Source organism: Callorhinus ursinus, unplaced genomic scaffold, assembly GCF_003265705.2.
Source record: "Callorhinus ursinus isolate GAN/ISIS: 27379988/994484 unplaced genomic scaffold, GSC_fseal_2.0 scaffold9, whole genome shotgun sequence".
NCBI lineage: Eukaryota > Metazoa > Chordata > Mammalia > Carnivora > Otariidae > Callorhinus > Callorhinus ursinus.
In genome coordinates this window covers 50,038,000-50,052,521 of record NW_027397071.1, presented here as the reverse complement: position 1 = coordinate 50,052,521, position 14,522 = coordinate 50,038,000, and the positions used below count along the sequence as shown (strand labels likewise).

The following is a 14,522-nucleotide window of genomic DNA, read 5'->3' as shown; positions in this document are numbered from 1 at the left end:
TTCTGTAAGTTTGAAACTATTTCACTTTAAAATATATATTTTTTAAAAGCAAAAATACCCATGATTGTGGGTTGTATATTAGAAAAAATTGTATCTTGAAGTTAATAATAACACTCTTGAATGTAATTTCATAATTCATATGGCAGCCAATTTTTTTCTGACAAAACATCTACTGAGATTATATGGGGATTTGTTGGGAAAATACATTTCAACATATTGATAGCATTTATACAACTTTTCAGATATATCCAAAATATATAAAGCAGGAGGAGAATTAACTAGTTGCTTTGTTTCTGCTGGTAGATTTTGCAGCTTTACTTGAAACATTTATTTATTTTTAAAATATTTTATTTATTTGAGAGAGAGACAAGAGTGCGAGAGAGAGAGAAGGAGCAGGGGGCAGGGGGGAGGGGTAAATGGACGGGGAGAAGCAGACTCCCTGCTGAGCAGGGCGCCTGACATGAGGCTGGATACCAGGACCCTGGGATCATGACCTGAGCCAAAGGTAGACGCTTTACTGACTGAGCCACCCAGGCACCCTACTTGAAACGTTTTAAAGCTGCTTTTTCCATAAAGGTTGTTAGCCCTGTCATTCTTTCTTCCCAATTCAACTAGGGACTTTACTGTTAGTATGTATCTTTGCTGTCAGTGCCTCTTTTACTTATCTCCAGAGAATCTCAAGGTTAAGGTAAACAAAAAATAGCTTTTGTCTTATAAGAAACAAAACCAAATGAAATTGTATTGGTCAAAGTGGTTTTCCATTGCTAGATCCATTTCCAGTAGTTTTGTGGCTAATAGGCAGTTAAAACTACTATTGTGTATTTGTTGTATGTCAGGCAATGATTTAACAGCTTTATGTATTTAACCCAATCCTTCTACAACTCTGTGAGGTTGATGCAATAAAACTTTATGCCAGTGTACCTGGTAATAAGGTGAATTCGGAAATAACACAATTGGTGCCTATCTTCAGAGGGCACCAGAGAAGTGAGTCCTCTGGTCTCCACTCTTAGCCTGGCCCAGTTTCCCAGATTCAAGCTGTCAAAAGGAGCTCCAACTAACCTGGACATTCTTGGATTCACTACCTCTTGGCTTCAAGTTCCAGCCAGATATAGGACGTAGGGTGGTTCACATGGATGTCGCTCCTGGAGCGACAACTACTGCCAGATGGTACATACTGTAGTACCCTATGCCTACATCTCTTGGCTGTGCAGCATGCCTTGATCATTTTATTAATCCCCATCCCTTCCATACAAACCTACAATTTATGTGACTAAACAAAGCAGACCTTCTGAAGATGAACAATAGATTATTTAATGACATTGAATGTTTATTTTTTTTATTTTTTGAAGATTTTATTTATTTGACAGAGACACAGCGAGAGAGGGGACACAAGCAGGGGGAGCAGGAGAGGGAGAAGCAGGCTCCCGGCTGAGCAGGGAGCCCGATGCGGGGCTCAATCCCAGGACCCTGGGATCATGACCTGAGCTGAAGGCAGACACTTAACGACTGAGCCACCCAGGTGCCCTTGTTAATTTAAAAGAAAAAATTTTAATCCCAAATTAAGAGATTGTGACACTAAAAAATTGTGACCCATTTGAAACAGGTTATGAACACTGATTATTTGTGAGTTATATAGTTTGGTCTCCATTACTGTAAATTATTCTTAGGACTGAGAAAATAAGTTGGATAGAAGAAGCTCCTTAGTTATAAAGGATATAATTAAGGAATCTGTTTATGTAAACTTAGTTTTCATTTCTTCAGTCAGAGTAGTTGTATATCGTGCCTTCCCATTTTGGCCAACTTTAGGAGTCTATTAATTTACAGATGTTAGACCTAGTTTTCTTCCTCAGTTCACAGAATCTTGCATGTAATAGGCTCTCATTATAAGTTGGTTAAATTGTTTTCAAAGTCTTATTGAAAGTCTACCTGTTCTGGGGTGCCTGGTTCTCTCAGTTGGTAGAGCATGTGACTCTTGATCTCGGGGTTGTGAGTTTGAGCCCCATGTTGGGTGTAGAGATTACTTAAAAATCCTAAAAAAAAAAAAAAGTACCTGTTCCATGAGGTATTTCTCTTTACATAAATCAAATCTTTGTGTGTTCTTTGTTACTGATATTTTTACTTTTTTAAATTGATTTTATATTGTTTCTCTAATTTGTTAGATTATCAGAAGTGAATGGTCTTTCTTTGTTGCATATTTTTTTGTTGTGTACATGTTAATCATCAATTTATTAATAGAGTGACAGTAAGTTCTGGTTTGCTTGGTACAAACTTGGTTTACATTTCTTGTTGTGGCTTAATTATTAATAACTTCCTCTTTTACTCTCAAGAGTGTCTTGGTTTAGACAATAAATTATTTACTTACTCTACTCAAAAACTTGTGATTTCACAAAAAATTTTAAGTGAAGGGGAATAGACAAAAGTTTAGATGAATTTTTTTGACCTTGAATAACATTTTTTCATTTTAATTATATTAAATGAGATATTAAATTATAAGTCTATTTCTTGAATATTGATTAATGGAATGTTGCTTTCATTTTTTTTCCAGGTATTTTAACAGTAGTGATAACAATTTACAGTATTGGGGATTGGATTATCCGCCTCTTACAGCCTATCATAGTCTTTTATGTGCATATGTGTAAGTCTTTCTTACTTTTTTTTTTATTTTTGAGAGAGAGAGAGAGAATGTGTGCAAGTGAGGGGAGGGGCAGAGGGAGAGGGGGAGAGAGAATCCTAAGCAGGCTCCAGGCTCAGCACGGAGTCTGATGTGGGACTCGACCCCACGACCCTGAGATTCTGAGGTGAGCCAAAATCAGGAGTCGGTTGCCTAACCAACTGAGCCACTCAGGTGCCCCAGTGTTTCTTCCTTAATATAGCTACATATTTATGCCCTTAGCAGGTTTAGTAAGAAACAGTGAAATCTGTTGAATAGAGGAAAGATTGTTTGTAGCTACTTTTGCATCGTGGTTTATAAAGCAGTATACCTGGGGTGCCTGGGTGGCTCAGTCAAGTTGGGTGTCTGCCTTTAGCTCAGATCATGATCCCAGGGTCCTGGAATCGAGTTCCATGTTGGGCTCCCTACTCAGCAGGGAGCCTGCTTCTCCCTCTGTCTGCTGGTCCCCCTGGTTGTGCTCCCCCACCCCCTCTGTCAAATAGAAAAATAAAATCCTAAAGAAAAAAATAAAGACTATACTTTTGCAATTGGGTTGTAAGTAAGTTAACTATCAAAGTTTGAATATTTCTATAATTTCTTTGAAGGACAGGCTAGAAAGAAAGGTAAAAATCTATCTTTGTTTTGAAGTCAAGATTCTACCAATTATACATGGGCACTGACAAATATATCTAATATGGTTAGTTGTGTATAGCAAAGCTTTTTTTCTGGAATGGACTATTTATATTTTGTAGAAATTAGCTTCCTGGATTAAAAATAAGTCCCCAAAATCAGAGGGGGAGATGAACCATGAGGGACTATGGACTCTGAAAAACAAACTGAGGGTTCTAGAGGGGAGGGAGGGGGGGGATGGGTTAGCCTGGTGATGGGTATTAAAGAGGGCACGTTCTGCATGGAGCACTGGGTGTTATACGCAAACAATGAGTCAAAAACTGATGATATAATATATGGTGATTAACATAACATAATAAAAAAATAAGTCCCCAAAGTTTATGATAATCAGATATACTTTGCAGTGTTCAGAGTAATGCAGTATGGTTGAGAAGTTGTCTTGACAGTTATGTTTAGTTTTATGCAAGGATTTATAATTAGTAGCTATTTATTATTATCAACTGTTATAACTGAGAAGATTATAAACTATAAAACATGATCCTTTAGTAGTAACCAAAGGATAAATCAAATAAACAAACAAATAAATGAAATGTGACACATCGGGTTGTTTTTACACTGAAAGAATTGTGAAGGTAGGGCTTTTTGTGACGTGTTACATGGTTTTGTTGGAAGGTGAGTGAGGTAGACCCTGTGTTATAGCTTAAGTCAGTTTCACATGATTAAATAAAAAAAGTAAAGCTTAGGCCTCGACTCTCTCACTTTATAAGAGCAATGGCCACTTCTTGAGATAGATTCATATGTCCTCAGATGTTGTTATTGCTGAAAGTGACAAGTAATACTGTATATGTATATATGCTTTGATTTTCAGGGCAAAGTTCATAAATCCAGACTGGATTGCTCTCCATTCATCACGTGGATATGAGAGTCAGGCACATAAGCTCTTTATGCGCACCACAGGTAAAAGAGCAACAAAGTGCTGATTTTCTGAATCAAATTTTGATTTAAAAAAATATTTTGGACAAACTGATAAAAAGTTCTATTGTTCTTACTGACTTTTAATATTGTATAACTATATGTATACATATATATGTATAATACAAGACCAAATGTTTATGTAAGCTAAAGACAAAAGAAAGGAATCATTCTGGGTGCTTTTCACTTATTATCTCAATTCATCTAACACCCAAATGAGCTAAATATTATTATTATCCTTACTTTAATCTGAGGAGGTAGAGGCACAGTTGAATGATGCTAATAGCTTACCTGAGGTCAGATAGCCATATATTGAAGTTTTAGTTGTTTAGCTGCTGCTTTACTATCTTAATTCCACATCCCTTTAACCTTTTTCTTAAAGTAAACCTTTTGGTTGTATCTCATACATTGTATTGCTGTGCATTTTTGCTAAATTAAATAATCCATTCAACAAATATTTATTTTATTTTTTTTTAAAGATTTTTTTTATTTATTTATTTGACACAGAGAGAGAGAGAGAGAGAGCACAGGCGGGGGGAGCGGCAGGCAGAGGGAGAGGGAGAAGCAGGCTCCCCGAGGAGCAGGGAGCCTGATGTGGGACCCAATCCCAGGATCTGGGGATCATGACCTGAGCCAAAGGCAGCGCTTAACCAACTGAGCCACCCAGGCGCCTCAACAAATGTTTATTGAGCATCTATTGTGTGGTGTATTGTGTGGTGTTCTAAGAGCTTGAAAGTAATAAGATTAGATTTCTTTAAAAGCTTTGTTTTAAGTTTATTTACTTAAGTAATCTCTACACTCAGTGTGGCGCTCAAACTTACCACCCCGAGATCAAGAATTGTGTGCTCCTCCGACTGAGCCAGCCAGGTGCCCCTAATTGCTTAATTTTTTAAAAGTTTTATTTAGAGAGAGAGCCTGAGCAGGGGGAGAGGCAGAGGGAGAGGGAGAGAGAGAATCTCAAGCTGACTCCCAGCTGAGAGTGGAGCCTGATGCAGGGCTCCATCTCACAACCCTAAGATCATGACCTGAGCTGAAATCAAGAGTTGGACTCTTTTTTTTTTGTTAAGATTTTATTTATTTATTTGAGAGTGAGAGAGAGAGCATGAGAGCAGGGTGAGGGACAGAGGGAGAAGCAGACTCCCTGCTGAGCAGGGAGTCCAATGCAGGGCTCAGTCCCTGGACCCTGGGATCATGACCTGAGCTGAAGGTAGATGCTCAACCGATGGAGCCACCCAGGGCTTCCCCCCGCACCCCAATTTCTTTAAAAGCTTTGCATGACTTAGACTTTAATGCTCCTCTATACCTTTTACTTAGTCTAAATTTACTCAGAGTTTGTTCTCTTTATCATTCCTCCAGTCATGGAATCTCAGGCCCAAGAGATTATTTTGCCTGTTGTTCCCTCTGCCATACCACTCTCCTTTCCCCCTCATCAGTGCTTTAATCTTCTCTGAACTGCATACTCACTGGAAGATTATTTAACTTCTGAACCAATACCTGTATCTGCAGGAAACTCACAACCTTTAGAAACAGTCTTTTCTATTTTCAGAGAGCCCTAATCATTAAACATTTCCTTCTTTTATTTCTTTTTTAGAAGATTTATTTATTTATTTTGAAAGATAGAGAATGTGCATGAGTGGGAGGGGCAAAGAGAGAGGGAGAAAGAATCCCAAGCAGACTCCATGCCAAGTGTGGACCTAACATAGGGCTTGATCTCACGACCCTGAGACCTTGACCGAATAGGAAACCAAGAGTCGGTCACCCAACCGATTGTGCCACCCATGCACCCTTAAACATTTCCTTCTTACGTTATACCTCCACTCATCACTTTAGGTTCTGTTTCCTTGGGCTACATAGAACGAGTCTGATCCTTTGTATACCTAACATCCTACAAACATTTGAAGTCACCTCTTCTTCAGGTTAAATATTCTTAGATACATTAACTATTTCTTAGATGGCCAGCTTGTTGAGTATGATTATGACTTGAGGCCTCTGGTTGTGCTCCTTTGAATATATTCCATTTTGTCAGTGTGACCCTAAATGTGGCAGCTAGAGTTAAAAATAGATTGCATTCATCTAAAACTGACGGTTTACTGTCATTTACTTTATTCTGGACACCATAGTTAGTGTGGAACAAGAGAAAAATAGGCCCTTTGGATAGCTATTTTGTACTGTTGAAGAACTTAATGTATTTGTTTTTCTTTGTTCTAAAAGGACTGAACATTCCAAATTATGAATTTTTTTTAATTTTAAACTTTCTTTTTCAGTTTCCTCCTTACCTGAGTCTGTCAAGCTCTTTATATGCATTAATTAGCAAAAGTTTATGCAGTTTTTATAAATATTAACATTTAAGAAGGATTCTTACATGATTTGCCACATGTGAGGTACACTTCACACCAGATAATTTGGAGTATACAGATGCTGGGGAAAAATGTTTTCCTTTTCTTTGAGTATTCTTAATTTTTAAGTCTCAGAGCAAAGAGAGAATTAGTTTTGGACACATCTAACTGATTTAATATGTGAATTTGTTAGAGAAAATTAGGGGACTCTTAATCATAATTGTAGCACCATAGCAATTGAAATTAGGCAGAGGTGAAGGGAATGAGTGGAAAGGGCTAGATGTAAAGGCCTTGTCCATAGTGGGTGAGAGCCCTCTGTTAACAGGATTCCCACTCGAGCTTGGAGCGGGGAAGATGGCACTTAATAGGTTATTGTAAATCCTAATGGACTCATGTTTAAAATGATTTACTTGTTTTTTCAGTGTTAATTGCTGATTTGCTGATTTATATACCTGCAGTGGTGTTATACTGTTGTTGTTTAAAAGAAATCTCAACCAAGAAAAAGGTAAGTCTTAAAGCAACCTGAAATGTCATCTCTGAAATGTTTTATTGGCTTAACTATTAAAGTATAGAGCTTATAGAAGCCATGCTTTGGGCAATAGGCTGTTGTAGAGCAGTGATTCTTTTGTTAATTAATTTTCATTTAGAAAACATCAACTTATCTTAGACTAATAATTTTAACGTTCGACTCTAGTAATAAGATGCATTGAATTTGAGAAGTTATGTACTGCTGAATTGACAGCATGCTGAATTTATGGCTTTACTGGTAAATCTGAATTTTGAATTGGCTTGTGAGAATGACTAAACTGGAAGGAATTTTGAGAAGTCATTGTATATTCTCTTATTCCATTTAACCGATATTCCTTTGGGTCAATCATTAGATTAACTTCGATTTGTATATCAATAAGTGCTTTCTCTGACAAATATCTTTTAGTGTTTTTTTTTCCTTTTTACTGGGGTATCCTATGTCACCTCCATGAAAACTTCAGTCTTTAGAGAATTGTTTTGTAAATAGGAATATTTTGGTAAATAGAAGGTGAGGGGGGGGACATTTGCTGTGTTAAATCAAACAACAGTTTTACCCTGTTTGATTTGAGTAACAATATTTCCTTCTCACAATATTTTTCTTTACAGATTGCTCATGCATTATGCATATTGCTGTATCCAGGCCTTATTCTTATCGACTATGGACATTTTCAGTATCCTTTACTAATTTAGAAATGAAGTCAGATGCATATTTTTGAAATCTGGGCTTAGTGTGTATAATGTTGTCATCCAGTAATGTCTTATTTGCTAGGGTACTTGCTTATATAAACTATTTTTCACAACAATATAAAAGACTCTTTTCACCAAGCTTTTATTTTAAGGGTAAAGTACAGATTTATTGAAAGTAGAATTGCTGTTTTACACCCTTTAGCTTGGGAACAAAATGTGGGTCATGGATTAGCTCTTCTGAAGAGTTGGAAAAAGAGTGCAAGTATGGTTATGCTCTCCTAATTCTAAAGAGGTATCACCTATCTTCTGTCTTTTGTAAAGGTCATCCAACACTGACAAAAGGAAAATAATCTTATAGTTTTTCGAGTTTTAAACCAAAGTGTTTCTCTTACAGATAGTGGTAACTGCAAGCTTTGGGGAACTAAAATTGAATAATTATAATTTATGTGGATTTTATGCGTGTAATTTTTTGAAGTATAAAATAAGGAGCGTTCAAACAAATCTTAGAGGAAAGTTGATAACATCTGAACATGGCTCTCCAGCTTGTCTTCGGATGTGTGAACTGTTACTGTCTGTCCCCATCTGTCCCCAAAAGAAAAAAAAAGATAATCCGCAGCAACATGATTGATTAATAGCTTTTCCTTTTGAAGCCAATCTGTTTTAGTTATAACAAATTTAATATGTGTATTTGTCAGAAGACTTGCAAAAGATTTAAATCAGAGTTTTTATTCTGTCCACTTTCCAAGTTGACTTTTTCGTTTCTTTGTTTTGCATTTTGGGATCATGGCCATCTGATACTCTGGTAATATCAAGAACACTGATTTAAAGAAAAATTATTTACAAGATTTTTAAAACTGTATTTACTTTGAAATGTAACAGTCATATAGAAAAGTGCACAAAATGTAAATGTGTAGCTCAGTGCATTGACAAACTATTACCTGTGTCAAAAAAACTGAACGTTGCTTTTATCCAGCATCTACACTTGTACAACTGCCAAGTTCTTTTGTCTTTCTTTCCCAAAGATAGCCACATACTAACTGGTAATCTTATAGTTTAGTTTTCCTCCTTTTCTGGACTTTCTAGAAGAGAGACAGCACAATAGGTATTCCTTTGTGATTGGTATTTTTGATTCAACATTTGTGAGAGTTTTTCATGTACTTGTGTGTAGTTGTAGCTTGTTCACTTACATTGCTCTATATTCCATGGAGTGAATACACATAATTCTATTACTGAGAGACATTTGGATTGTTTCCAGGATTTGGCTATGATGAATATGCTGCTATGAACATTCTTGTAAATGTCTCTTTGTACACATTACATATATATTTTTTTGTTTTTTCTTTTTTTTAAGTAGAGCCCAACACAGGGCTTGAACTCATGACCCTGAGATCAACACCCAAGCTGATATCAAGAGTCAGACGCTTCACTGACAGAGCCACCTAGGTGCCCTAGATATATTTCTTATGAGTGGAATTGCTGAGTTATAGGGCGTGCACATGTTTATTTTTTTTAGAGCGGGAGAGAGGTGGGAGGGGCAGAGGGAGAGAGAGAGAGAGACTCTTAAGCATGCTCTATGCCCAGTGTGGAGCTTGACGCAGGGCTTGATCTCACAACCCTGAGATCATGACCTGAGCTGAAATCTAGAGCCAGATGCTTAACTGACTGAGTCACCCAGGCACCCCAGGTATGCACATGTTTAATTTCAGATATTCCCTAATGATTTTTAAGCATGTTATACCAATTAACACTCCCATTAGAAGCAATGTGGAATGTCCAGGTGCTCATCTTCATCAGCTGTCAATCATTTTCATTTTAACCATTCTGGTGAATTTGTAGTGGTATCTCCTCTGTGATTAAAATCAAAGTCTTGAAGCTTTTGGGATTATGTCATTTTGTAGGGACACATTTTTTTAACCACTATGTACTTTCCTCATTTTATTTGAGAGAGAATGAGAGAGCAAGCACATAAGAGGGGGGAGGGTCAGAGGGAGAAGCAGACTCCCTGCTGAGCAGGGAGCCCGATGTAGGACTCTATCCTGGGACTCCAGGATCATGATCCGAGCCGAAGGCCACCTAGGTGCCCCTTTTTATGTTTACTTATTGACTTGTTTAAGTAATCTCTGTGCCCAACGTGGGGCTTGAACTCACAACCCCGAGATCAAGAATCAGTGCTCTTCAGACTGAACCAGCCAGGCGCCCCACTTTGTATGCTTGTTTTTTTTTTTTTTTTTTAAGACTTTATTCATTTGAGAGAGAGACCACAAGCAGGGGGAGGGGCAGAGGGAGAGGGAGAAGCAGACTCCCCACAGAGCAGGGAGGCCGATGTGATGCAGGGCTCGATCCCAGGACCCCGGGATCATGACCTGAGCCAAAGGCAGACACTTAACTGACTGAGCCACCCAGGCGCCCTGTATGTTTGTTTTGAGAATTAAGTGAATTATTATTTAATTATTATTTATAAATAAAACAGTACCTGGGAGATATTAAGCTCTATACAAGTATTGCTGTTATTATCTGTTGTTACTGCTGTTGCTGTTACTATTTTTTATTGTTTGGGCTCTGAAATTTAACAGTGATTTGTTTAGGCATAGGTGTTTGCAACAATTGTTTTGGATACTCTGTGAGTCATTCTTTTTGAAGACTCATGTTCTTCAGTTCTGGGAAATTCTATTTCTTTGATGATTTTCTCACTTTATTCTTTCTTGAGCTTATTAGACAGATGTTAAAGCTTACACCTCTGTCTTTTTTTTTTAAGATTTACTTATTTATTAGAGAGAGAGTGTGTGCATGTGAGTGGGGGGAGGGGCAGAGGGAGAAGGAGAGAGAGAATCCCAAGCGGACTCCCCACTGAGCGTGGAGCCCTATGTGGGGCTTGATCTCATGACCCTGAGATCATGACCTGAGTCGAAATCAAGAGTCTGCTGCTTAACTGTCGGAGACATCCAAGTGCCCCTTCACCTCTGTCTTGAGCATCTCTTCATCTTTTTTAATGGTTTAGATGATCATGACTTTATCTCTAATACTTCTATTAAATTTCATTTATTTTATTAATCTCATCTTAAATTAGAATTTACTCTTTTTTTCCTACTATTCCTTGAATTATTTCCATTCTTCTAGGGTCAGTTTTTTTCCCCTTTTCATTTTGTCTTTTTTTCTTGTTATAGGGTTTTCTAAAATGTCTGTTTGATCCTAATGTATCTATTCTTATTTAAGAATAAGGCAGAAGAAAAAGTTGCATGTGACTTCTCTGCACAGGAGTAAGGTGGAATTGGACGTCTCCATGTAGGCATTTTCATTTAATCCTCCTGTTTTCTTTTTAACCTGTTACTCAAGCACTCTAACCTACTTGGTGTTTCTTGGTTCTCTAGGGGCTTGCAGAATGGATTGGCTCCTTGCTTGCTCAGGCTTCTTCTGCATTTTCTAAGCTCTGGCTTCTTTCATCCTATTTTATTTGTTATGCTTCTTTGTCCTCTGTCTTCTAGAAATGTGTTGAAATCTTCATCTGTTGTAACCCATCTTCCTATTCTCTTTACAGCTGTGAATATTTACTTTTAAAAATTCCCTACAAGGGTGCCTGGGTGGCTCAGTCGGTTAAGTGTCTGCCTTTGGCTCAGGTCATGATCCCAGGGTCCTGGGATTGAGCCCCTCATTGGGCTTCCTGCTCTGTGGGGAGCCTGCTTCTCCCTCTCCCTCTGCCTGCCACTCCCCCTGCTTGTGTTCACGCTGTCAAATAAATAAATAAAATCTTTAAAAAAATAAAAAATAAAATTCCCTATCATTTTAAGGGGGTCTTGGGAAGAAGAGGTAAACGTGAGAGCTCAGCTCAACCATTTTGAACTGCAAAATCTAATTGTGATGTTGTTTTACTATAATAAGGTTATTAGTTTCTGATCAAGAACATATATTAATTTATAATATTGATGCATATTATAGAGGAAAGTATGATAATATCAGTAAGTGTGTGTGTGTGTGTGTGTTTTACTTTGGAACATTGTTTTCTCTAGATTTTGGTATGTTATAATAATACTGTGCAATAATCTAGCAGAAACAAAGCTATGTGTTAACTATTTAGTGATCTTTTAAATCTAAACAAATCAGTTGCTCTGTTTAGCAGTCGTTTTAATATATTTGAGGCCATTATATACTGTTTCATATTAGTTTATCACTTCAATACTTACAATTTCTGTTTAGAAATAGCCTTCATTATATATTATTTTAAAATCACATAAAAAATATGCTCTCAAGATCTATCTCTTTTAATTATTGAGTTAATTTCCTTGACATAGGAACATATATAATTCTGTGAGTCTTGGCTTTGCTTTGTGGGGTGTTCTTGGAGTATCTTATGACTGGGACCTGCTAGGCTCACTGGCATTTTGCTTAGCTATAAATTATAAACAGATGGAACTTTACCATTCCTTGCCATTTTTTTGCTTCTTACTTGGCAAGTGTTTTAAAAAAGGCCTGAAAGGAAAGGGGTGAGTGGCTTTTAAACATCAGAATTTTAAAAAAGCACTTCAGAGAATTTATTTGGCATACTTACCAGAAAGAAGATGGTCTTTCATTTTGCCTTTAGATGATTTCTTATTAACGTGTTGATCATGGGGTGAGTTGGAAGAGAGATTAAGTCATGTTCTCTATTATTTTATTTTAAATTTTCCTAACTAGAGAAATATTTTGATCAATGTACACTTACTGGAGGTAATGTGGATTGGCTTGTTAGAGCATTGCTATGGATTTCACCCATTTAGAGCATATTACATTTTATATTTTTAGAAATACATCCCAATTTGACATTTTTCGTCATGGCTGCATTGGAAAGGCGTATAAGTTAAATGTTAATTAAGATGGTGATAGTCATTTTGTTGGAGAGCTATACATCTTAATAATTGTGAATTTCTTAACTCTGATTGGGTAGACTCCCATATTAAGCCTTTGTTAGTAGCATAGATTTATCATTACCATACATTTGTATTTATTATTAACTTTAGTGAGACTGAGACTGATTTCTCAGAATTATTAACTTCTCCCTGTCTAACTGGGTACCTTTGTTTTATTGTTCTAGGTTTGTGTTGTTAATTAAGCTAGCTTGTACAGTTGTGGCTTCCTTTATTCTCTGCTGGCTGCCATTCTTTACAGAAAGGGAGCAAACGCAGCAGGTTCTGAGAAGACTCTTCCCAGTTGATCGTGGATTATTTGAGGTATATTTAAAAACTTTCTTCTCACTCCTTTCTGTTAACACTGCCTTTGCTGTGACCTCTGGGGATTTCATGTAGAAGACACACAAGGAATAGTAACTTCAGCTGCTCTCCTTGCAGTCATTCCTTGCCAGTCATTTAATCCAGTATATAACCTCTAGCTCGGCTGGCATGTTCTAGTACAGTAAGTGAATAGATAATATTTATGCCATCATGAAATCCATAATTAAATTACATATTTTTCTTTTATTTTAATTTTTATTTATTTATTTTTTAAGATTTTATTTATTTATTTGACAGAGAGAGAGACAGCGAAAGAGGGAACACAAGCAGGGGGAGTGGGAGAGGAAGAAGCAGGCTTCCCGCCAAGCAGGGAGCCCAATGCGGGGCTTGATCCCAGGACCCTGGGATCATGACCTGAGCCGAAGGCAGTCGCCCAACCAACTGAGCCACCCAGGCGCCCCTAAATTATATATTTTTCTAATGAAATAATATCCATAGTGAAAGACAGCATGAGAAGTTGCAGCTACAATGTTAACAGCTCTAATTTTTTGGTTTATATTCTCTTTTTAGTCTTAGGAAATTATTTATTAAGCTAATAATCATGTTTGCTTCAGCAAGATCTCATAATTCCTTATATAACCTTCATCCATAGTAATTTTTAATGAGAATCTTTCATTAATGCTAGCTTAATCGCTCTTGTTAAACTTTTATTACATGGATAATTTGATGATTTAGATTTAGTAATTAAATTAAACAAACCGTTTTTCTGAAACAAAAAGGCCTTTTAATAAAGTTAGAGACAACATATTTATAGATAATTTGCTTTTGATAAACATTTCTTTTAAAAAGAATTAGAAAAGCATATATATCTTTCTAATTTTTTTTTTAAAGATTTTATTTATTTGAGAGAGAGAGCAGAAGCAGGGGAAGCAGCAGGCTGGGGAGAGGGAGAAGCAGGCTCCCCACTGAGCGGGGAGCCCGATGTGGTGCTCGATCCCAGGACCCTGGGATCATGACCTGAACCGAAGGCAGATGCTTAACGACTGAGGCACCCAGGCGCCCCTATATCTTTCTAATTTTTGAATATATAAATTGCTATAGATTATCTTTCAGTGGATCTATAGGAAGATGGTAGCAGCATTTTGAAAGAGATCAAGAAAGAGTTTGGTGTTGTGATGGAACAGGAATATGCGACTTACATGTTGATGGGGATACTGGTGCTACTGATAGTGATAATCACAAATAATCAGTATTACTGTTACCACTCTTACTTACTAGGTACCACATACTTCACATGTGATTTTATTTGATTCTTATAATAGCTCTGACTGAGGTAGCTATTGTATCCATTTTACAGATCAGAAAACTGAGGTCAGAGATTCATGTAGCTTGTACATGGCAGAGCAGTGGTTTGAATTTTGAAAATTGTGTTCTTTACTTTTTTTTTTTCCCCTTAACTTCTTTCGATTTCCTCAACCTTAAAACCTATATAAAGAAAAGTTAATTCCCCATCTAAAC

General features: G+C 37.0%; 1 protein-coding gene across 4 annotated transcripts in view; it reads left to right on the top strand.

Moving 5' to 3' along the window:
* ALG6 (ALG6 alpha-1,3-glucosyltransferase) overlaps positions 1 to 14,522 on the top strand; it is a 70,710-nt gene that overhangs the window by 26,695 nt on the left and 29,493 nt on the right. For all 4 annotated transcript variants that reach the window (XM_025871758.2, XM_025871759.2, XM_025871761.2 and 1 more), the window contains 6 exons: positions 2,546 to 2,635; positions 4,149 to 4,237; positions 7,011 to 7,093; positions 7,723 to 7,787; positions 12,096 to 12,281; positions 12,869 to 13,004. In XM_025871758.2, coding sequence (XP_025727543.2) covers positions 2,546 to 2,635; positions 4,149 to 4,237; positions 7,011 to 7,093; positions 7,723 to 7,787; positions 12,096 to 12,281; positions 12,869 to 13,004 — 649 coding nt within the window. The remainder of the gene's footprint in view (positions 1 to 2,545; positions 2,636 to 4,148; positions 4,238 to 7,010; positions 7,094 to 7,722; positions 7,788 to 12,095; positions 12,282 to 12,868; positions 13,005 to 14,522) is intronic.